Genomic DNA, 24,060 nt, shown 5'->3' with positions numbered 1-24,060 from the left:
TGGAAAACTTCCCCCAGAATTCCATTTATCTCAATTTAGCCAGGGCTCCACAGTGCCACAATCTGTCAAAAGTTGCCTTGATGCCAAAATAAGTCACTTTCACCTCACCTCCGCAATTCAGCTCTTGACTATGTTTGGACCAAAACTGTAATGAGATTCAGAGCCAGTGACACCACATTAGATAGATGAAGAAAAAGGTACGAATAGTTAATGGAAAGAACATATGCAGGCAAATTTCCACATTGTTATGGATGTAAGTGTTATAGATATGTTGGAACAGCTTTGTGAGCAATGTAGCTAGATCTTGTGTACAGGACTTAAGACTTTATTATATTCAAGAAGTTCAACCACTTTTTTGATATAACTTGGAGACAACAAATTGACAACTAGAAATTTGCATTGGTTGAAATCTCATGAGGATACCAAGAAGGTTCACTTAGCACTACTGACCAAAGGTTGTTATGAATGTTTCAGTGTTTTGTAGTAAAAGCTTTGCTTCCATTTTTGTTGATAAGGATATTCAATGAAGTCTCTTCCTCCCAGCTGACATCCTCCTCTATAGATTCTGAATATATGAGTGGCCATTTAAGCTGCCACAAGTATGCGATTTTCAGAGGCAGCACACCATCACCTCTTTCCCAAATGTACACTTTCCTAATCAAACTAGAGACTGTATTAGAAATCTGATGATATTTCTCAAAACAGGGCCAGGGCTGGGCAGAATAATCTGTCAAGCTATACTGTATTTGTACTGAAATGAAATATTCAGGCCAAAACTTCAGTTAAGCTTATCCTGGAAATTGAGAAATAACATTAAGGCCTTCCTGATCTGTCTGACAGACACATAATATACACAAGCTGTCAGGGATACATTTAATTTATGTATTTTAACAGATACTAAGTTTCTGGATGGTTCGGTGAGTAAAACACACTAGGAGGAACTAAGCATAGAAAGACTGCTGGACTGACACCTACTTGAAACAAATTTAGTTCAGGTTGACATTATAATTTATCTCAATGTCTCTTAACTTTATTTACTGAAGGAGAAGGATCTTTTTTAATGAAGCAACCTGAGAGGGATCAGTTGCTGCATGTCAGAAACATGAGATTAAAATAGGCTTTTCTTTTGTTTATTCCAAATAATACAAATGCCATATTTTGAACTGAAATTGTGCTAGTACAGACAGTTAAAATGTGATCTGTGCTGATCCAAGGAAATTAACATTCTCGATAAAATCCAGATTCATTTCTACTATACATACTTTGGCACAGAGTGATGGGAGCAAGCAGAGGCGAAAAGGTAAATCATAAATACAGCTGCCAACATTTCTCTTGCATATATCGTTGCAGCTGTATCCAGAATGCTATTATTCAAAACTTTGGGAACACATATAATCACAGCACTGGAGGCCATTCTATCCATTGTGTCTATGCCTTGCTTTAATTTGGTCAATTAAAGCTGCTCACCTGCTCTTTTCCCACAACTCCGCAGATTAGTTTCGTTTTAAAGTGTTTACCCAATTGTCTTTTCGAAGTTTTCATTGAATCTGCTTCAACCTACCCTTTCAGGCAATGCATTTCATATCATCTCATAATGCTATGCAAATGGCTGTGAGTCCAAAATCAAACGAATAAATCTTATATAGAAAGTTGAAGATTAAAATGCTAATTTTAAAAAAAATCGGTTTGTCTGTGTTGGAGTCAAGACTGATAAACAAATCAGAAAATATATGGGAAGTTTGTGACAAAAGCACCATCTGCTGGCTACAAGTTGATAGTCAAGTAAAATTGAAATAAAAAGTGTTGACTCAGCTGCCATACAGAAATTGAGTTGATGTTTCATAGAGTCATGGAACGCCTTACTGAAGTCCATATAGATCACAGCTACTGCTCTGCCCTCATCAATCCTCTTTGTTACTTCTTCAAAAAACTCAATCAAGTTTGTGAGACATGATTTCCCAAGCATAAAGCCATGTTGACTAAACCTAATCAGTCCTTGCCTTTCCAAGTACATGTACACCCTGTCCCTCAGGATTCCCTCCAACAACTTGCCCACTACCGACGTCAGGCTCACTGGTCTCTAGTTCCCTGGCTTGTCCTTACCACCCTTCTTAAACAGTGGCACCACGTTAGCCAACCTCCAGTTTTCCAGCACCTCACCTGTGACTATCGATGATACAAATCTCTCAGCAAGAGGCCCAGCAATCACTTTGGTCCAATCCATCCATGCCGACCAGCTATCCCAACCCAATCTAGTCCCACTTGCCAGCACTCGGCCTATATCCCTCCAAACCCTTCCTATTCATATACCCATCCAAATGCCTTTTAAATGTTGCAATTGTACCAGCCTCCACCACTTCTTCTGGCAGCTCATTCCATACGCGTACCACCCTCTGTGTGAAAAGGTTGCCCCTTAGGTCTCTTTTACATCTTTTCCCTCTCACCCCAAATCCAAAACCTCTAGTCCTGGACTTCCCGGCCCCAGGGAAAAGACTTTGTCTATTTATCCTATCCATGCCCCTCATAATTTTGTAAACCTCTAAGTTAACCCCTCAGCCTCCGATGCTCCAGGGAAATCAGCCTCTCCCTATAGCTCAATAGCTGAATGAGAACTGAAAATCAGAGCTGGTGAGAGATGGTCATCAACGACTTTTTAATATTGTTGTTATCTACTGCTAACTTTTCTGGACCCTGAATCTACTTAAGAAGTGATGAATTGCATTTTCAATTTTTGCTTAAAGACAAATTCCTAATTATATTCTGATCTTGTGTTTCACTCATAATTGATTTGAGTCTTGACTAGTTTATCAAGATTTCTCAAAGAGTTCATTGGTCGGACCTGGCGTGTTTTATTGTGCTGAGGTCTTCTTTGTCAATAGCAATTTTAATTTTAATTGCTTATTAAGCTGGCTCAAATATTGTGAGATCTTCATTTGAAGATAAGCTTACAGATTGATATTTACAAGGAGGCTTACACATTTTCATTAACTTTTATTAAATATCAACTCTGTCAGTATTTCCAGAAACACTGTATTTAAACAACTGTCTCCTGGAATGTTATTGAAAGTTTTGTTTTCTTTCCCCCCCCCCAGTACTTTCCTCGTTTATGAAAGGAGAGAAAACATTAAGTCATTAACTTTACAGAAGATAGGAGAGAAAATTTACAAATATAGCACAAAAAGCTTTTGGGCAGTTCAAAATCCAAAATAAATATAGTTTCTCCTGGAAAAAAAAAGGAGTTTGTTCAGAGCAATTATTTTATGAAGCTTTCAGGCCAGGAATGTTTGGTTAGCATGTTGTATATTATTACAAGACTAAAGTCTAAGCTCTCAGTTGAGAGTGTGGTCCAGAGAAAAGGTCTCAGATCATGGGAATAATATGGAGAAACAGTTAACTCAAATCTACAGATTTTTATAGGCAAGTTATTTCTCTGGACTTTTGAGTAACTGTAAAATAATGGTTTGGGAGGTGTGGATGAGATTTTTTCTGATATAACAGTTTGACAGACTTCAAAATATACCTGCAAACAAATAAAACAATGAACTGTAGAAGCTGGAGATCTGAAATATAAACAGAAATTGTTTCTGAAACTCAGTAAGTCTGGTGACAGTTGTGGAGAGAAAGCAGAGTTAACATTGAGAAGAATCCCTGAACTCGAAAACTTAATTATGTTCTCCAAATAGCTGCTGCCAATGTTGAGTTTCATTCACAATTTGTGTGTAATATGTAACAATTTGGTTCATTTTCATATTTATTTCTTTTGTGTAATAAACTTCTATTTTGTTTCTATAATAGAATCTGAAGCCTTGTGTTCATGTTTCAGTGGAAGACCACCACAGAATATAAGAAAACAAAATACAGCCTATCATCCAGATTTCATTCAGGATTTAATTCAGGATTCATCTAATAGCTGGGATGATAACAGTATGATTCTTTAATTTCCTGATTAACACCATGCAGTAACAAATAAACCATTCCTACAAGTGTTTGCTGCCCATCACTGTGTCTTAATTTCACTTAAAAAGATTCCACATTTTTTTCATTCCATTGATGATCCTTCCTTATTTGCATACTGACCCCATCCTTTATCATCAACATAATATCACCTCCTCTTCCTTTTTGCTAGTCCTTCTGAAATGTTAAACAGGCCTTGAATATTTAGTTCCTTGTCTTACTCACCCTGCAGTCTTGTTTCTGTAATGGAAATTAAATCATACTCATTAAAAATTGTATTTTTAAAGTTGCAGTCGTACCAGTTGGATTCCCTTAACTTTGTTTTATAGACATTATTCAAAATTCCAACTTACATACATACTTTTTACATGTTTTAGATTCACCTGATGGTTACTTTTTGTTGTTATCTTTACTTCGTTCCAATTTGGAGTTACCCCTTTGGTTCTCAACTTCCCAAATCTTTTGAACCCCAGCAAATCTTCCTGGTTAAATATTAATAAGAGTCCTGTCAAAGTGTAACCCTTCCAGCTTGCACACATCCTACCTACCTCTAAACCAGACCCAAATGCCTCAGATATCTGATGGCCTCCTTCCAATACCAATTCTACAGCCACATGTTCAAATCAACCTTCTATTTTTGTACTCACCACTGAGTATAATTCTGAGATTTCTTTTCTGGACATTCTATATTTTATTCAAGATCTCATCCCCTTTTCCAGCTATATTTTTGGTACTGGGGTGAACCACAATCTTTGGTGGTTCACACTCCCCCAGAAGGATGTCCTACAGCTGCTCTGTAATTTGTGACCCTGACACCAGAAAGGAAACATATTTACTAGTTGTTTGATCCCCTACACATGCAATCTCCTCTCACTGTTTCTCTTTCACTCAGCCCCCTCCCCTCCTTTACAGTTGCATTACCCTTGGTGCCTGAGATTTCCCTGCACTCATCTGAGAAACCATCGCTCGTATCCAAAATAGGAAGCTGATTAGCAAGCAAGATAGACTCAGCAAATTCCTGCTCTGCCTGCAGAGCTCTCGAAAACTGCTAGGTGGCCTGCCATTTCCTCTCCATATCTGTACACTCCGAACCTGCAGTGTGATCACCTCCCTTAATGAACTATTCACAAAGCTGTCTGACTTACCAAGGCATCCCAATGATTCAACTCAAGTTCTTAGAGTGCAAAACCCAGAGTTCAAGTTTGTGCAGCTCATGACACTTACCACAGATGCATACTTACCACAGATGCATTCATGCCAAGCAAATCCACAATCTACACATTCTGCAGGGCATATGTTCCATAAGGTCAAACTGACCTACCATACAAAAACTTTAAATAAACCTATTCAAATTAGGATAAAGCACTCACACATTTCTCGACAACCAGCCTCTGCTCTGATATCAGAGTAAGGCTCAGTTACTATAGTCTGAAAAGGATATAAAACCAAAAAAAAACACACCCATTTTATCTCCAAACTCCTTACTCACTTCACTTATCCTTTGGGTACACAAAGTAGCTGTAGTAATTGGAATCAGGTTGACTTCATTGATTACAAAGTCATTGATTGGTCCAGGTTAACAACCCCAAACAGGAAAGTCTTGGCTGACCAAAATAACCAGGAAATTAACATCTCCTCTGTTCATGTGGCAGACTCTGAGCTGGTTGGTCATACTGTGCATGGGTAATTAAAGGGTAACAAGATCCCAGCCACTTAAATAAGAAAACAAAACTTAGTTTCTCTTATTTCAAAGAGTTGTTGAGGGACGCGTTGAAGCTTGGGGCAGCTGCCGCCAAGGCGTGGTGGGGAAAGACCACCGTATAACGTCGGCCTGCCGAAAGAAGAACAGGGGGCCCACGCAGTTATTTGAGCTCTGATGACGCCTCCGCTAAAAATGTAATCGTACAGACCTGTAAATAGGAATGATTACTCTGTTTCGGTATGCAAAGAAATGGAATGTTTACATATATATGGCATGTCCAACTGTACAGACCATCAAATTATTTTATGAATAAAGTATATTTTTGAAATATATAAAAAAAATCTTAGTTATCTGCAAAATTAGAGTCATAGAGATGTACAGCATAGAAACAGACTCTTCGGTCCAACTCGTCTATGCCAACCATATATCCCAACCCAATCTAGTCCCACCTGCCAGCACCCGGCCCATTTCCCTTTAAACCCTTCCTATTCATATACCCATCCAAATGCCTTTCAAATGTTGCAATTATACCAGCCTCCACTACTTCCTCTGGCAGCTCATTCCATATACATACCACCCTCTGCGTGAAAATGTTGCCCCTTAGGTCTCTTTTATATCTTGCCCCTCTCACCCTAAACCTATGCCCTCTAGTTCTGGACACCCCCAACCCAGGGAAAAGACTTTGTCAATTTATCCTATCCATGCCCCTCATAATTTTGTAAACCTCTATAAGGTCACCCCTCAGCCTCCGACGCTCCAGGGAAAACAGCCCCAGCCTGTTCAGCCTCTCCATATAGCTCAAATCCTCCAACCCTGGCAACATCCTTATAAATCTTTTCTGAACCCTTTCAAGTTTCGTAACATCTTTCCGATAAAAAGGAGACCAGAATTGCATGCAATATTCCAATAGTGGCCTAACCAATGTCCTGCACAGCCACAACATGACATCCCAACTCCTGTACTCAGTACTCTGACTAATAAAGGAAAGCAAACCAATCGCCTTCGTCACTATCCTATCTACCTGCAACGCCACTTTCAAGGAGCTATGAACCTGCACTCCAAGGTCTCTTTGTTCAGCAACACTCCCTAGGACCTAACCATTATGTGTATAAGTCCTGCTAAGATTTGCTTTCCAAAAATGGAGCACCTCGCATTTATCTGAATTAAACTCCATTTGCCAATCTGATCAAGATCCTATTGTAATCTGAGGTAACCTTCTTCGCTGTCCACTATACCTCTTATGCTTGCATCCAAATCAATTATGTAAATTACAAAAAGTAGATGACCTAGCACCGAACCTTGTGGCACTCCACTGGTCACAGGCCTCCAGTCTGAAAAACAACCCCCCACCACAACCCTCTGTCTTCTACCTTTGAGCCAGTTTTGTATCCAAATGGCTAGTTGCCCCTGTATTCCATGAGATCGAACCTTGCTAATCAATCTCCCATGGGGAACCTTGTCGAACGCCTTACTGAAGTCCATATAGATCACATTTACTGCTCTGCCCCCATCAATCCTCTTTGTTACTTCTTCAAAAAACTCAATCAATTTTGTGAGACATGATTTCCCATGCACAAAGCCATGTTGACTACCCCTACTCAGTCCTTGCCTTTGCAAATACATGCCCACCACCGACGTCAGGCTCACTGGTCTATAGTTCCCTGGCTTGTCCTTAGCACCCTTCTTAAACAATGGTACCACGTTAGTCAACCTCCAGTCTTCCGACACCTCACCTGTGACTATCAATGATACAAATATCTCAGCAAGAGGCCCAGCAATCACTTCTCTAGCTTCCCACAGAGTTCTAGGGTACACCTGATCAGGTCCTGTGGTTTTATCCATGTTTATGCATTTCAAGACATCCAACACTTCCTCCTCTATAAAATGGATATCTTTCAAGCTGTCACCATCTATCTTCCTATATTCTATATCTTGCATATCCTTTTCCACAGTAAATACTGATGCAAAATACTCATTTAGTATCTCCCCCATTTTCTGCGGCTCCACACAAAGGCCGTCTTGCAGACCTTTGAGAGGCCCTATTCTGTCCCTAGTTACCCTTTTGTCCTTAATGTATTTGTAAAAACCCTTTGGATTCTCCTTAATTCTATTTGCCAAAGCTATCTGATGTCCCCTTTTTGTCCTCCTGATTTCCCTCTGAAGTATACTTCTACTGCCTTTATACTCTTCTAAAGATTCACTCAATTTATCCTGTCTGTACTTGACATTTGCTTCCTTCATTTTCTTAACCAAACCCTCAATTTCATATCAAGATGGCGTTTCATTGGGGGAGCTACAAGTCTTCACTGAAGTCTTTAGTGTTAGTTGAAACCATTTTCTCCAAAAAGTTAATATTTTAAAATAATTTTTAAAATATTGTAATATCAATATCTGCTTAGGTTTGTTAAGTAATCTTCTGTTAGAACATCTGTTTAAATTATAAAGGAAAGTAGAGTCAGAGCGATGTGCAACACAGAAGCAGACCCTTCGGTCCAACTTGTCCATGCCGATTAGATATCCCAACGCAATCTAGTCCCACGCGCCAGCACCCGGCCCATATCCCTCCAAACCCTTCCTATTCATATACCCATCTAGATGCCTTTTAAATGTTGCAATTGTACTAGCCTCCACCACTTCCTCTGGCAGCTCATTCCATATACATACCACCCTCTGCGTGAAAATGTTGCCCCTTAGGTCTCTTTTATATCTTTTCCCTCTCACCCTAAACCTATGCCCTCTAGTTCTGGACTCCCCCATCCCAGGGAAAAGACTTTATTTATCCTATCCATGCCCCTCATAATTTTGTAAACCTCTGTAAGTTCACCCCTCAGCCTCCGACGCTCCAGGGAAAACAGCCTCTCCCTTTAACTCAAATCCTCCAACCCTGGCAACATCCTTGTAAATCTTTTCTGAACCCTTTTGAGTTTCACAACATCTTTCTGATAGGAAGGAGACCAGAATTGCATGCAATATTCCAACAGTGGCCTAACCAATGTCCTGTACAGCCACAACATGACCTCTCAATTCCTGTACTCAATACTCTGACCAATAAACGAAAGCATACCAAATGCCTTCTTCACAATCCTATCTATCTGTGACTCCACTTTCAAGGAGCTATGAACCTGCACTCCAAAGTCTCTTTGTTCAATAACACTCCCTAGGACCTTACCATTAAGTGTATAAGTCCTGCTAAGATTTGCTTTCCCAAAATGCAGCACCTCGCATTTATCTGAATTAAACTCCATCTGCCACTTCTCAGCCCATTGGCCCATCCTTTTGCTGATAAATTATTGCAGGTAAGAAACAGGAAAAGATAGCATTTGCTCAACAGAGGCAAACAGACTTTGCTAGGAGCTAGTTTGGCAGCTTCTAAGATTGGTGACATAATAATGCTCTTAAAAAATAGATTTGACCGCCAATTTAAGAATTTTACAAACTAGGGGTAGCAATGCATAGGTTGCAGCTGTATCGGATATGTGGTCAAATGATAATGTCACTTGCAGGGGAGCTTTGTTAATACTAGGTCAGAGGTGGGAATGATTCTTATTATAACTGAACACATTGTAACTGACTGAATTCGCATTTCTATTCCTTTACCAAGACTGCCTACTTTCATCACCTGTTTCCAACTATATTCCAGTCCACATACTTCTGAAACATAGGCTTGCCTACGTTATCTCTAGATTTGATGACCAGCATTTAGAACATAGAACAGGACAGCACAGTACAGGCGCTTCGACCCTCTATGTTGTACCAGGCTTCTATCCTACTCTAAGATCAGACTAACCTACATACCTTTCATTTTACTAACTTCCATGTACCTATCCAAGAATGGCTTACATGTCCCTAATGTATCTGATTCTACTACCACTTTCACGCACCCGCCACTCTGAGTAAAGAACCTACCTCTGATATCTCCCCAAAACCTTAAAATTCTGCCCCCTCCTGATAGACATTTCCGTCAGGGGTAGAAGTCTCTGGCTATCCACTTGTTTCTCTCTGGCCAGCTTCCCATTCCGCTGTTATAAATCTGCTACCCATATCTTAACTTAGACCAAGTCTTATCCAAGCCGTCACCCATACATACTGATTTACTGGACGACCAATATTGATTTTATAATCCTCATCCTAGTTTTCAATTCATCCATTGTCCTGATTCTCCCTATTTCTGTAACCTCCTCCAGCTGTCCAAACTATCTGCACTCTTCCTATTGTGGACTCCTGTGAATCCACAATTTTAGTGCTCCACTTCAGCCATTTAAGCATAACTTCTGGAGTTATTTTACTAAAGCTCTATGAAAACTCCTTGAAGACATTACTTAAGTCCTACCTCTATGACACACTTAAATAGTAATTTCATTCAAACTATTCTGGCTTTGTAGTACATTTGGGAAGCAAACTTTATTCAAAGCAGGCAAAAATAGTGTAAATTATTATCTTGAAACTCTTAATATTTGTGATGCAAGTTATGGGATGGTGAAAACTCTGCTGAACATGCTATTTACTCCAACCAAACTTTTAGGGAGCAGTAATAAAGCACCCAGAAATTTACATGTCAAATCTCTCTGCGCATCTTTTGGTGATTGAGAGCGAAGCAAATATCTGAAGTTATTTGCAGCTCTGCCAAAGCACAAAATCAATCTTACAATAATTAAAACTTAAGCTGAGCCAAATAATTCTTTAACTGAACAGACAGCTGGTGTAAATGTTTATAACTTGCAAACACGACCTTGAAACCAGGTGGCTCAGTGGTTAGCATGCTGCCTCACAGCACCAGGGACCCAGGTTCGATTCCAGCCTTGGGCGACTGTCTGTGTGGAGTTTGCACATTCTCCCTGTGTCTGCATGGGGTTCCTCCCAAAAGATGTGCAGGTTAAGCGAATTGGCCATGCTTAATTGCCCAGTGTTCAGGGATGTGTAGTTTAGGTGCATTGGTCAGGGGTAAATGTAGAGTAATAGGGTAAGGGAATGGCTTGGGGTGGATTACTCTTTGGAGGGTTAGTGTGGAATTGTTGGGCCAAATAGCCTGTACCACACTGTGGCATTCTATGATTGTATGAAGCAAATGACACTGCTTACCTGAGGAGTTGTCTTTTTAAATGTATCTGTCCCTTGAATAATGTCATTCATCACACACTCTCTTAATAAGTGATATTCTTCCACACTCAGCTGAATTGATTCCAGTAATGTGTTGCATACAGGGCATTTTCCACTGGAACAAGAATTCAAATCAAATCAGTTTCATATGCAGACACTAAAAAACGAGTTACAAAACTATAATAAAATATTAGGAAAAGTCACAATTTGTAGTAAGAGATGCATCATTGTTTAATTCCTAGCATTTTCACTATAGTTGTAGAATTTACAGAAAACTGTAATGCAACAATTGGTCTGTGTAGCAATTCTATATATGCTCAGGATTTCATAACTTGCCAAATTGTCTTCTGCAACAGGCTTAATTGCAGTATATGAAAACAACTTTGTGTAGACTTCTGCAAAGAGGCAAAATTACAATTCAATAGATACAGAAATCCTTAGTGCAAAATGCAGAATATTTGGTGCAGGGGGTGCATAGAAATGGGGGATTTCTGCCTACCTTATTTGACATGGACACATCTCTTCTATCAAAAAGACAAACAAAGTGCCTGTTTCAAGTTCTCTGCAATATGCTTTACTATTTGATCATGAGAAATCACAAGGCATTATCATGACAGTACTTTGCTGTTTCTTCTTCATAAATTTCAGATTACGAACTGAACACAGTGGGAAATGTTGATTCAAATGCCGTTGTCAGATTGCACTGATGGCTGTAATTGGCAGATAGTTTCAGAAGTAACTGAAATGATAGAGTTACTATATAGTGAATTTCAATTCTGTTAAATTGGAGACTCGATCCTTACATTTTTTCATTTAATTTTATCTTTCAGACGAGACGTTAAAGAGAAGTTCATCTGCTTATTCAGATGGAGTTACAAATCTCACAGATTCAAAGTAAAGCAGAGATGGTTTTCAGGCCACCACTACAATAATATCTTATTCACAAATAGAAAGACCATATACACACACTGCAACTGTTTTAACTGAATAAAACAAGTAAAAACAGGTAAAACACTCGATTAGTATCTCCCCCATTTTCTGCGGCTCCACACAAAATCTGATCTTTGAGGGGCCCTATTCTCTCCCTAGTTTTTCTTTTGACATTAATGTATTTGTAAAAACCCTTTGGATTCTCCTTAACTCTATTTGCCAAAGCTATTTCATGTCCCTTTTTTTGCCCTCCTGATTTCCCTCTTAATCTACCCTGTCTATACCTGACATATGCTTCCTTCTTTTTCTTAACCAAACCCTCAACTTCTTTAGTCATCCAGCATTCCCTATATCTACCAGCCTTCCCTTTCATCCGAACAGGAATTTATTTTCTCTGGACTCTCGTTATCTCATTTCTGAAGGCTTCCCATTTTCCAGCTGTCCCTTTACCTGTGAACATCTGCCCCCAATCAACTTTTGAAAGTTCTTGCCTAATACCGTCAAAATTAACCTTCCACCAATTTAGAACTTCAACTTTTAGCTCTGGTCTATCCTTTTCGATCACTATTTTAAAATTAATAGAATTATGGTTGCTGGCCCCAAAGTGCCCTCCCATTGACACCTCAGTCACCTGCACTGCCTTATTTCCCAACAGTAGGTCAAGTTTTGCACCTGCTCTAGTGGTTCATCCACATACTGAATCAGAAAATTTTCTTGTACACACTTAACAAATTCTTCTCCATCTAAACCCTTAACACTATGGCAGTCCCAGTCTATGTTTGGAAAGTTACAATCCCCAAACATAACCACCCTATTATTCTTACAGATAACTGAGATCTCCTTACAAATTTGTTTCTCAATTTCCCTCTGACGATGAGGGGTCTATAATACAATCACAATAAGGTGATCATCCCTTTCTTATTTCTCAGTTCCACCCAAATAACTTCCCTGGATGTATTTCTGGGAATATCCTCACTCAGTACAACTGTAATGCCATCCCTTATCAAAAACACCACTCCCCTTCCTCTCTTGCCTCCCTTTCTATCCTTCCTGAAACATTTGTATCCTGGAACATTAAGCTGCCAGTTCTGCCCATCCTTGAGCCATGTTTCTGTAATTGCTATGATATCCCAGTCCCATGTTCCTAACCATGCCCTGAGTTCATCTGCCTTCCCTGTTAGGCCCCTTGCATTGAAATAAATGCATATTAGTTTATGAGTCCTACCTTGTTCTCTGCTTTGTCCCTGCCTGCCCTGACTGTTTGATTCGCTTCTGTTCTCAACTGTACCAGTCTCAGATTGATCTCTTTCCTCACTATCTCCCTGGGTCCCAATCCTCCATCTTATTAGTTTAAATCCTCCCGAGCAGCTCGAGCAAATCTCTCTGCCATTATATTAGCCCCCTTCCAATTTAGCTGCAATCCGTCCTTCTTGTACAGGTCACTTCTACCCCAAAAGAGATTCCAATGATCCAAAAATGTGAATCCTTCTCCCCTACACCAGCTCCTCAGCCATGCATTCATCTGTTCTATCCTTCTATTTCTGCCCTCACTAGCTCGTAGCATCAAGAGTAATCCAGATATTACTACTCTCGAGGACTTCCTTTTTAAATTCCTGCCTCACTCTCTGTTATCTCCTTTCAGAATCTCAACCTTTTCCCTTTCTATGTCACTGGTTCCAATGTGTACAATGACCTCCTGCTGGCCCCTCTCCCCCTTGAGAACATTCTGCACCCTCTCTGAGACATCCTTGATCCTGGCCCAGGGAAGCAACACACCACTTTGATTTTTCGCGGCTGGCCACAGAAACATCTGTCTGTACCTCGGACTAGAGAGAGAGTCCCCTAACACAATCGATCTCTTGGAACCCGACATACCCCTCATTGCATTAGAGCCAGTCTCAATACCAGAAACTTGGCTGTTCGTGCTAAATTCCCCTAAGAATCCATCACTTGTCCTTTTTCTATGGCAACACCTCTCCCAATCAATTCGCATGCTCTTCTCATATGGTAAATGTGGTTCCCCCTCACACTGGGTATTTTCACAAAATATCCTGATAAGCACAAACTGAAAAGCTTTGGCCAAAGGTGTCATTTTGTTTCCAGCAATATTCACGTTCTACACTAACAAATCTTCGAGGAGAAAGTTAGGACTGCAGATGCTGGAGATCAGAGCTGAAAATGTGTTGCTGGAAAAGTGCAGCAGGAATGGGAATTCCTGAAGAAGGGCTTATGCCCGAAACTTCGATTCTCCTGTTCCTTGGATGCTGCCTGACCTGCTGCGCTTTTCCAGCAACACATTTTCAGCTCTACACTAACAAATACCTATTTGCATACCTTGACATGAAAATACAAAGATCAGATCTGGGATATGAACAATACTGTTCACTTTACAGGCAAGTTAGTAATAGGTAATTAGACTGAATTTCTCCAAGAGTGTATTAAAAATTAAGGATGTGATAGTTTTCAATTCTAAATGTTGAATAATATAGAAATGAGACAGAGGCCCACAAATGAGTGAGAGGAGTTTGAATCTGACTGGAAATGGAGTTGTTAACTTACGCAGTGCCCTATATTGAGTTTCATCTGAGATATGGAAATTTCTTTCTTTTTTTGATTTTACTTTGTAAATATATTTATTAGCAATTTTTTAAAACTTTACAAACGTATAAAATATTGAAAAAAATCATTAACATATATCAGTATAATAAAAAGAAAAATACCCCACAAATTACAATACAACTACTGTCTACTAACTACTAACCTATCCTACAATACAAACAAACCCTAACACTGTGCAAAGCAACACCAATAAATAAGTAAATAACTAATAGATCAAAAAAAGAAAGAAAAGCGAAAAAAAAACAAAAACAAACATAGAATACAGAACAACTATGCTCAGTGCAAAGCTCCCAAACAAAGGAACAGGAGCATTGTATATACCCGTAGTAACTCAGGAGACCTCCTCCAGGGCCCAGAGCTTGACAAACCTAACATTCCTGGTTAAACAAATGCCCAAGTTAAGATAACTGACAAATCTATATCCAAATAACTCAAGTAGGGCTGCCATGTCTTTTAAAAATGGTCAGTTGTGTGGTGCACCATGTTTGTAAAAAAAGTCCAAGGGAATGTGCTCCATAATTAATTTCTGCCATCCAAGCAAGCCCAGTGGGTTCTCAGACACCTAGTTCATCAGAATATTCTTCCTTGCACAGAATGCAAGAGTATTAAATAGTTTCTTCCCATGCCTGTCTAAAGATGTAAATTCGGTAGACCTGTGAGGAGAGATATTGGGTCTACTTTGACTTCAGTCCTCAATACCCTCCCTATCTCTCCTGCCACGTGCTCCAATAAACATGGAGCCTGTGGCATATCCAATGGATAAGATAACCTACACTTATTTTACATTTGGGGCACACTGAAGATGCCCCTTTTTTAAACTTCGCCATACGGTCTGGTGTCAGATTAACTCTGTGCAGAACCTTTAACTGCATAGTGCATGTCCTATTACAGATTGAGATCTTTCGAGCATTCTCCCATGTTTCAGAGGAGATCTCCACTCTTAACTCTTGTTCCCAGACCTCACATAACCGGTTAATATCCTGTCAGGCCCTGCCACCCAGCAGGCGATAGAGGGCACTAACCAAAAGGGTGCTTGTGGAACGTAGCAGCAACCTCTCTGTATTGGGCTTAGTGAGAAGCGTAATTTTCTTCTGGATGAAATCCCTAACCTGAAAAAAACGAAAAAAATCTCTGTTGGGCAACCTGTATTTGCAGCTCACTTGCTCAAAAGACATCATAACCTCCCCCTCAAACAAGTCTCCCAAACTAGAAATTCCTCTCGCTGCCCACAGTTTGAACCCATCATCCCTGGTCAGAACCCTGGCATGCCATCTAAAGGCATAAGTGGCGAAGTCTTGGTTAAGCAACCCTCACTCTGACGCATCACCCTCCATGCCTTGACTGTACTAATGACAATGGCGTTCTGGCAGTGGTCCATATCTTATCTTGTCCTCATTTTATCCATGAACAACAGGTTAATAAGAGGGCACTTTGCCTGGGAGGCCTCGATATCCAGCCATATTGAACCTGGATCGTTACCTACCCAATCGCAGACAAAGGACAGCAGGGAACTCAACTGACACCTCCTGATATCTGGGAAATCCACTCCTCCCCCTCCTTGAGGCAACTGCAATTTAGTAAGTTTGATGAGGGGCCGCCACAATGCCAGACAAAGGAACCAAGTCATCCCATAAGCTTCCGCAGCATTGATCTGGGAAACATTATAGGGAGCATACGCATGGGATAAAGCAAGCGAGGAAGAACATTCATCTTAGTGAGAGATATTTGGCCCAGCCATGAAATTGGAACAGCCTCCCATCTCTGGAGATCTGGCCTAATATTGTTGAGCAAGTGAGCAAAGTTAGTCTAAAATATCAGATTAAACTTGGGGGTAATAAAAATGCCTAGGTATTGGAACCCTGCCCGTGACCACTTAAAAGGGAACTTAGGGCCACATTCCACTTCTGGCACATCCTTAAGGTGCCCCAAAGGCATAGCCTCCGATTTTGCGAAGTTAATCTTATATCCTGAAATAGCCCCAAATGAATTGCTACATTGTATCAAATGGGGTACGGAGGTCATCGGGTTCGATAAAAACAGAAGGACATACAGTGTAATCTTGTGTGCCCTCGCTCCCACTTCCAGAGCGATTATGTGGACGTTCTGAAGAATGGCCTCTGCTAGCAGCTCTATCACCAACGTAAACAACAATGGTGAGAGGGGGCAGCCTTGCCGACTACACCTACCAATCCTTAAATTCCCAGACTTCACCCTATTGGTGATGACTGTGGTCAGAGTGTAGCGATATAAAATCTCCACCCACCTAGCAAAGACCCCACCCAACTCAAATTGTTCTAAGACATAAAATAGATATGGCCATTCCACCCGGTCAAATGCTTTCTCTGCATCTAAGGAAATCACCAACCCCTGAATTAATCATTGGTGACAAACTTGGACCATATTCAGCAACCTTTTAATATAATGAGAGGACTTAAGGCCCCTTATAAAGCCTGTCTGGCGCTCTTTACTAATATGGGGCAACACCTTTTCCAATCTCAGCGTCAGGATCTTGAAGTCTGAATTTAATAGAGAGATTGGTCTCAGGAAACTTCCCCTTCTTAAGGATTAAGGAAATATTAGCTTCTCTCAAAGATGGTGGTAGACATTCATGCATATAGGAGTGATTGAGCATCTCCAACATCGGCCCTGACAGAATCTCTATAAACTCCTTATAAAACTCACCCGGGAGATCATCAGGGCCAGGCGCTTTCACACTCTGAAGTTGCTTAGCTGCCTCCTGTATTTCCCGAACTGTCAACGGGGCATTAAGGAGAGACACCTGTTCCAAGGTTAGCCCTGGGAGATCCAGGTTCTCCATTTTAGCCCTCCTGTCCTCGCAAACTTCAGACCGATACAATTCAGAGTAAAAGCTCTGAAAAGCCTCATTAATCTTCTTAGCATCGTATGTAAGGACCCCGACGCGGTCTCTGATTGTAGTAATGGATTGGGGAGCATACTTTTCCCTAGTCAGGTATGCTAAATACTTCCCTGGCCTATCCACATATTCGAACAGCGTTTGTCTTGCAAAAGCAAGTTCTTTCTTTGTGGTTTGTGTCAGTATTGAATTCAAGGCAGCCTGGAGGGCCGTGATCTGCTGTAGCTTAGTCACCGGAGGCCGCGCAAAATGTGCCGCCTCGGCGGCTTTCAACCACATATCAAGTAGACACTGCTGCTCCTTCTTCTGTTCTTTCCAGCTAGCCGAATAGTAAATAGCTAATCCCGTAACAAAGGCCTTAGCGGTCTCCCATAGCATAGATGGACTACTAGCCGGCCTGAGTTGATAGTCAGGAATTCCTGAAACTCCTTCAAAAAGTATTCCAAAAATTTGGAAATATTAAGGAGAAAAGGGTCCAAATGCTAGTGTTGCAAACCTAGCCCCTCATTCTTGGCCTTTATCCTTGTGTGACATTTATGTGGGTTTGAAAAAAAGGTGAAGTCCCTGCCGGTAGGGTGAAGACATCTCCAAATATCCACCAACCCTAACTCCTCGCATAAGTCAGCCACCTGCTTGGCCCGCGAATAAATAGTTGGGGGCCCACAAGGCAACCTGTCCACTGTTGGATCCAAAAGCCAATTAAAATCCGCTCCCCCCCTTAAAAATTGTGCTGTGTTCGAAAAGCACACAGCTTAGAGAAGGCACTAATCAAAAATTTGAGGGGATGTGCCGGAGGACAGTAGATATATTCCTCCCCATGTATCAGGGCTTTAAGTATCACACACCGTCCCTGGTCATTTTGCACCTGCTCTAATAATGTGAACGGAAGATTTTTCTGGGTAAGTACTGCCACTTCCCTACTTTTAGTAGTAAAGGATGAAAAGAATACACAGTCATAATCCCCCTGTTGTAATTTCAGGTGTTCCCCATCATCAATATGGATTTCCTGCAACAAAGCGATATCAACCCTTTCCCTCTTAAGGCTAGAAAGCACTTTTTTCCTTTTAACAGGTAAATGACTTCCCTTGATGCTCCAGGTGCATAATTTACCAAGACACTTAGCTGTATCCCCTTTCAGAGACCCTTGAACCCCTGGGAGGGAGAACCCTGCTTATAAAGCGCCGAGCAAAAGTAAATAAAGACTCAGGAGTAGAAGAATTATATATACAAAAACTACTCTATCATAATTATAAACAACTATTACTACCAAAAAAACTACAAAGAAAACCAACTATAAAACCTTGAATGGAAGGCTCTTCCCTCTGCCCATAGGGGGCACTCACCCTATCCATCCCCTCCTTCACAGCTCCTTCAAACCTGGACTGCGCCCCAGCCTTCGGCCAGAAATAAAAACAAGGAGAAGATCCTTATATCAACAGAAAAAAGACAAAGTCAGGATGAGCACTCCACCCATCCCTGGCTTAATGTCACCCCTACTTATGATTAAAAGAGAAACGGAGCAAACCAAAAAGGGGAGACAACAAAGAACATCCACAAAAATTCCCATCAGAAAATCCAGTTATTTAAAAAAAAGGAACTTATTCAAGTTTTTTTCCCCCTTTCCAAAAAAGAAATTGTTAGGGAGAAAGAAAGGAATAAAAAAAGGAAGGGAAAACATGGGGAAAGAAGGAAAAGAGAACAAACATTAACCGTATTCTTCAGCAGTCCATCTATTTTAAAGTGTCTCCAACATTTTTAGCTTTATCCGCTGAGTCAAACATATAAACTGAGTCCTGAAATGGAGCACTGCGGGGTACCTCATGGAGCACTGGATGCCCAGGTTCCTCAGCGTCTTTTTATCTTCATCGAAGGATTTCCTCTTTCGAATTAAATCAGCCGAGAAATTCTGGAAAAACAGGATGTTTGGCCCTTTGTACAGCAGTGCCTGCGGACCATTTCCAAGTAATCTAGAAGCTTTTATCACCTTTTGCTTGTCCTTATATGAATGGAAGTGTGGGGCTCTGCACCGGCCCTGACCTGTGCACTGTAACCCAATAAGCCTTTTCAACCTGCAGCCAGCTGGACTCGATGTGAAGACCCAAAAACTTCAGCAGCCAGCTTTCAAAGAAGCTGACTGGCTGCTCACCTTCAGGGAGCTCGACAATCCGGAGATTTATCCTCCGACCGCGATTTTCAAGTTCATCGATATTGTCTTGCAAGGCCCACACCTTTGGCATCCTTCCCACTCCCAAATATTAACAAATGTGTGTGTTCTATAAGGTTTTAAACTAATAATTCCACAACATAAGTTGGCCAGGGATGGCAAAAAACACCAGTATGCCTTCGCTGTTAGGCAGAGCTGTCCACAGCAATTTTACAGAATCGCTGCCATCTTGCCGAGTTTTTTGATTTGCTTTGATGATGGCACCACAGTTGCCTCAACGGATTACTGCGTCATAAAAAACATCCATTTGAAACACTCCTACATTCTGGATTAGTGGTGCTGGAAAAGCACAGCAGTTCAGGCAGCACGCGAGGAGCAGTAAAATCGAAGTTTCGGGCAAAAGCCCTTCAATCAGGAATACAGGGTGAAGAGATAAATGAGAGGAGGGTGCGGGTGGGGAGAAAGTAGCATAGAGTAGGTGAGTGGGGGAGGTGATGTAGGTCAGGGAGGAGGGTGGAGTGGATAGGTGGAAAAGAAGATAGGCAGGTAGGACAAGTCATGGGGACAGTGCTGAGCTAGAAGTTTGGGACTGGGGTGAGGTGGGGGAAGGGGAAATGAGGAAACTGTTGAAGTCCACATTGATGCCCTGGGATTGAAGTGTACCGAGGCGGAAGATAAGGCTTTCTTCCTCCAGGCGTCGGGTGGTGAGGGACTGGCGGTGAAGGGGGCCCAGGACCTCCATGTCCTCGGCAGAATGGGAGGGGGAGTTGAAATGTTGGGCCACAGGGTGGTGTGGTTGATTGGTGCTGGTGTCCCGGAGATGTTCCCTAAAGCGCTCTGCTAGGAGGCGCCCAGTCTCCCCAATGTAGAGGAGACCACATCAGGAGCAACGGATACAATAATTGACATTGGTGGATGTGCAGGTAAAACTTTGATGGATGTGGAAGGCTTCTTTAGGGCCTTGGATGGAGATGAGGGAGGAGGTGTGGGCGCAAGTTTTGCAATTGCTGCGGCGACAGGGGAAGGTGCCAGGACGGAAGGATGGGTTGTAGGGGGGGGCGGGGACGGGGGGGTGGGGGGGCGTGGACCTGACCAGGTAGTCAGAGAGGAAACGGTCTTTATGGAAGGCAGAAAGGAGTGGAGAGGGAAATATATCCCTGGTGGTGGGGTCCGTTTGGAGGTGGCGAAAATGTCGTCAGATGATTTGGTTTATGCGACAGTTGGTAGGGTGGAAGGTGAGCACCAGGGGCGTTCTGTCCTTGTTACGGTTGGAGGGATGGGGTCTGAGGTGGACGAGATGCGTTGGAAGGCATCTTTAACCACGTGGGAAGGGAAATTGCGGTCTCTAAAGAAGGAGGCCCTCCTCCCTGACCTACCACCTTCATCCACTCCCCCACTCACCTATTGTACTCTATGCTACTTTCTCCCCACCCCCACCCTCCTCTCATTTATCTCTCCACCCTTCAGGCTCTCTGCCTGTATTCCTGATGAAGGGCTTTTGCCCGAAACGTCGATTTTACTGCTCCTCAGATGCTGCCTGAACTGCTGTGCTTTTCCAGCACCATAATCCAGAATCTGGTTTCCAGCATCTGCAGTCATTGTTTTTACCTAACACGCCTACAATGTTGATTCACTTAAATGGAGATGGATTGGCCATGTAATTAATAAGGAGAAAGTGAGGACTGCAAATGCTGGAGATCAGAGTCAAAAAGTCTGGCAAGGTCAGGCAACATCCAAGGAGCAGGAGAGTCGACATTTCAAAGCTTTTCATTTCGTGTGATGTTTTGCCATACTTTTTGACAATGTAATTAATAAAGTCACTAAAGAGAGAACAACTCTCTCTGACTATGGGCTCTCTCAAAACAAGAAGTTTGCTTCAATTTTGGTGAGTCTTTGCCACATTGAAATCATACCACAGAAGCCTACAGTCTGGAAGAGACCCTTTGGCAGTTTGCACTGCCAAGTATACTTCAACCACACCAGTCCCAACTTCCTGCACTAGGCCCACAGCCTTGAATGTTATTACATTTCAAGTGCTCATCCAACTACTTTTGAAACAGTTGAGGTTTCACACCTCATTTACCTTTCAGGCAGTATATTCCAAATCCCCACCGTTCTCTGGGTGAACAACATTTTCCTCGTCTTTCACTTTAAAATTACGTGCTCTTGTTAATGTCCTTTCGTCTACAGAGAACAGTTGTGGGGGAGGTAAGACAAGTACAAACTGGACAGGTTACACCTGGGTGGGATCAGGACTTATGCCCTGGGTGAGTATTTGCTAAAGTGGTTGGGGAGGGTTCAAGCTAAACTGGCAGGGAAATGGGAACAAATGCAAGGAGTCAAAAAAAAGGGAAATCAAGAACAAGAACAAAAAGACAGAAGAAATGTGATCAGTAAAGAAATCAAAAGCCAGGATCAAACAAGACACAATGAAAATGAAGGGAATGCGTCAAATAATGTTAAAAAGACAAGTTTTAAGGTTTTGCACCTGGACACATGGAGCATTCAACATGAAATGGATGAACTAATTACACAAATAAATAAAAACAGGTATGACAGTCAGGATTATGGAAACACTGTGTAGGAAATGGGAGTAGGAAGTATTCAGGCTCCTGGCCTACTATATTCTCCATTTTTTTCCCCCCACTTTGTAATTTTCTTTCCCTCCCCCACCCCCCGAAGTTTAACTCGCCTTCGTTTGGCGGCTTTTGTTAAGGAAGGAGGTTCTAGGAGGCTGCTGCAGTGGAGAATGCGGTTTGGATCCAGCTGTTCCTCGTGACTGGGCCTGGGGTTCCAATGGCTTAGACTTTCGTCGGGCTTCTGCATCATCCTTGCGGTGGCATGATTGGTCTGGGACTCATGGCACCATTGGCCTGGACATCCTTTCAGCAGCTTTGGTGGCTGTTTTTGTCATCGTCAGCATGGGTCTCCATATGGTGGCTTCAGTCAGATTGTGACTCTATGCGGCATTTGCTTCAGCATTGTGGTGAGTCCAGCCAGGATTTCAACAGGAGGGGTGGGTCCTCAAACCCACAGCCGTGAAATGGTTTAAGTGGACTCTGTCTTAAATTCTCTCTTCTTAAAATTTTATTTATTATATTATAATAGAAGAATTGTTTTTCTGAGCTTTTTTATTTCTAAACTTTTTAAATTTATTACTATGATATTGTGCCTTTGAAGATCTGTAATACTGGACTTTTTATTTCTTTATTTTTCTAATTTTTTTCCTAACAATTTGTACTCAAGAATCTGTAAATAGTGACTTGTAAACTTTTCACTTTAATCATTTAAGTATGTGACAATAAAGCCAATTCAATTCAACACGGCCATAAAGTGACCAGGAATGGGAACTGAACAACAGCGATATTTACTATTTATGAAACACAGACAAAAAGGGAAAAAAGGCAGTGGAATTGCATTACTGTTTAAAGAGGATATGAACATAATGTTGAAGAAAGATATTAGCTCAGTCAATATAGAATTTGTGTGAACAGAGCTGAGAAATTTTAAGGAGCAAAACAAGTAATTTATGGAGTAGGATATAGACCAAACTGTACTGGCGATATTGGGAATGCCACTAAACAGAAAATCACTGATGCATACAGTAAAGGAAAATCTCTAATTATGAGTGACTTGTTTAATCTATTTTCAAATTAAAATCAAATACTGTAGAGGAGGAATTCCTGAAATGTATGAGATTTTTTTGGACCAATACATTGAGGAATCAGCTAGAGAACAAGCCATCTTGGATGGAGTATCATGCAAGGAGAAAGGAATAATTGGTAATGTAGGTGTCAAGGGACTCCTTGGGTTGAGTGGCCATAATGCAATAGAATTCTTCATCAAAACTGACAGTAAGATAGTTGATTCTGAGACTAGGGTCCTGAATCTTAAAATGGTATAAGGCATGAGTTGGCTATGATGGACTGGGAAATGATACAGAAATGAATGACAGTGGATGGGCAATAGCAAATACTCAGAGTGAATGGGTGAATGAGGACTTTTTTTATTCCTTTCTCGGGCAAGGCTGCAAAGAGGACAGTAGTCAAACCATGGATTTTGAGGGAAGCTGACGATGAGAGATTATTAGCAGCAAAAAAAGTGGCATACAAATTAGCAAGAAAAAAATTATATCTGAGGATTGAGAATAAGTTAGAATTAAGCAAAAGAGGACCACAGGATTGATTAAAAAGGGAAAAAGAGAGTACGAGAGCGAGCTTGCAGGAAAGAAATAAACCTGATTTTCAACATTTCTATAGAGAAAAAGATTGATGAAAACTAATGACATCCCTTACAAATGGAAATGGGGAATTTATAATGGGGAACAAAGAAATGGCTGATAAATTCAATTCATTCTTTGCTTTTACAAAGCAAAATTATGAATAACATATTAGAAATTATGGGGATCACAGGGTTTACTGAGAGGCAGGAACTGAAGCAAATCCATGTGAGTCGAGAAATGGTTTTGAAGAAATTGATGGGATTGAAGGCTGATAATCTACATTCCAGAGTGCTCAAGGAAGTGGCCCTAGATGGATGGGGTGTGTTGGAGGTGGGAGAAGGGGTCCTTGGTGGGTGGGCAGGAGTCTTGATTGAAAACGTGAGCCCAGAGGCAATGGAAGAAATGTTCAAGGTCACAATGCGTGTTGCTTTGGGACCCTGGAACCACAAGGGATCAATGTCGATTTCACCTCATTCCTCATTTCCCCTTGCCCCCAC

General features: G+C 41.4%; 1 protein-coding gene across 2 annotated transcripts in view; it reads right to left on the bottom strand.

Annotated features, from left to right (window-relative positions):
* Nucleotides 1–24,060, bottom strand: part of prorp (protein only RNase P catalytic subunit) — an 82,657-nt gene that overhangs the window by 50,674 nt on the left and 7,923 nt on the right. For both annotated transcript variants that reach the window (XM_043697812.2, XM_043697813.2), the window contains one exon: nucleotides 10,736–10,868. In XM_043697812.2, coding sequence (XP_043553747.2) covers nucleotides 10,736–10,868 — 133 coding nt within the window. The remainder of the gene's footprint in view (nucleotides 1–10,735; nucleotides 10,869–24,060) is intronic.

This window comes from Chiloscyllium plagiosum, unplaced genomic scaffold (genome assembly GCF_037043375.1).
Source record: "Chiloscyllium plagiosum isolate Xiang-an unplaced genomic scaffold, Cpla_swu_hap1 HiC_scaffold_8, whole genome shotgun sequence".
Lineage (NCBI taxonomy): Eukaryota > Metazoa > Chordata > Chondrichthyes > Orectolobiformes > Hemiscylliidae > Chiloscyllium > Chiloscyllium plagiosum.
This window is presented reverse-complemented; position numbering and strand designations above follow the sequence as displayed.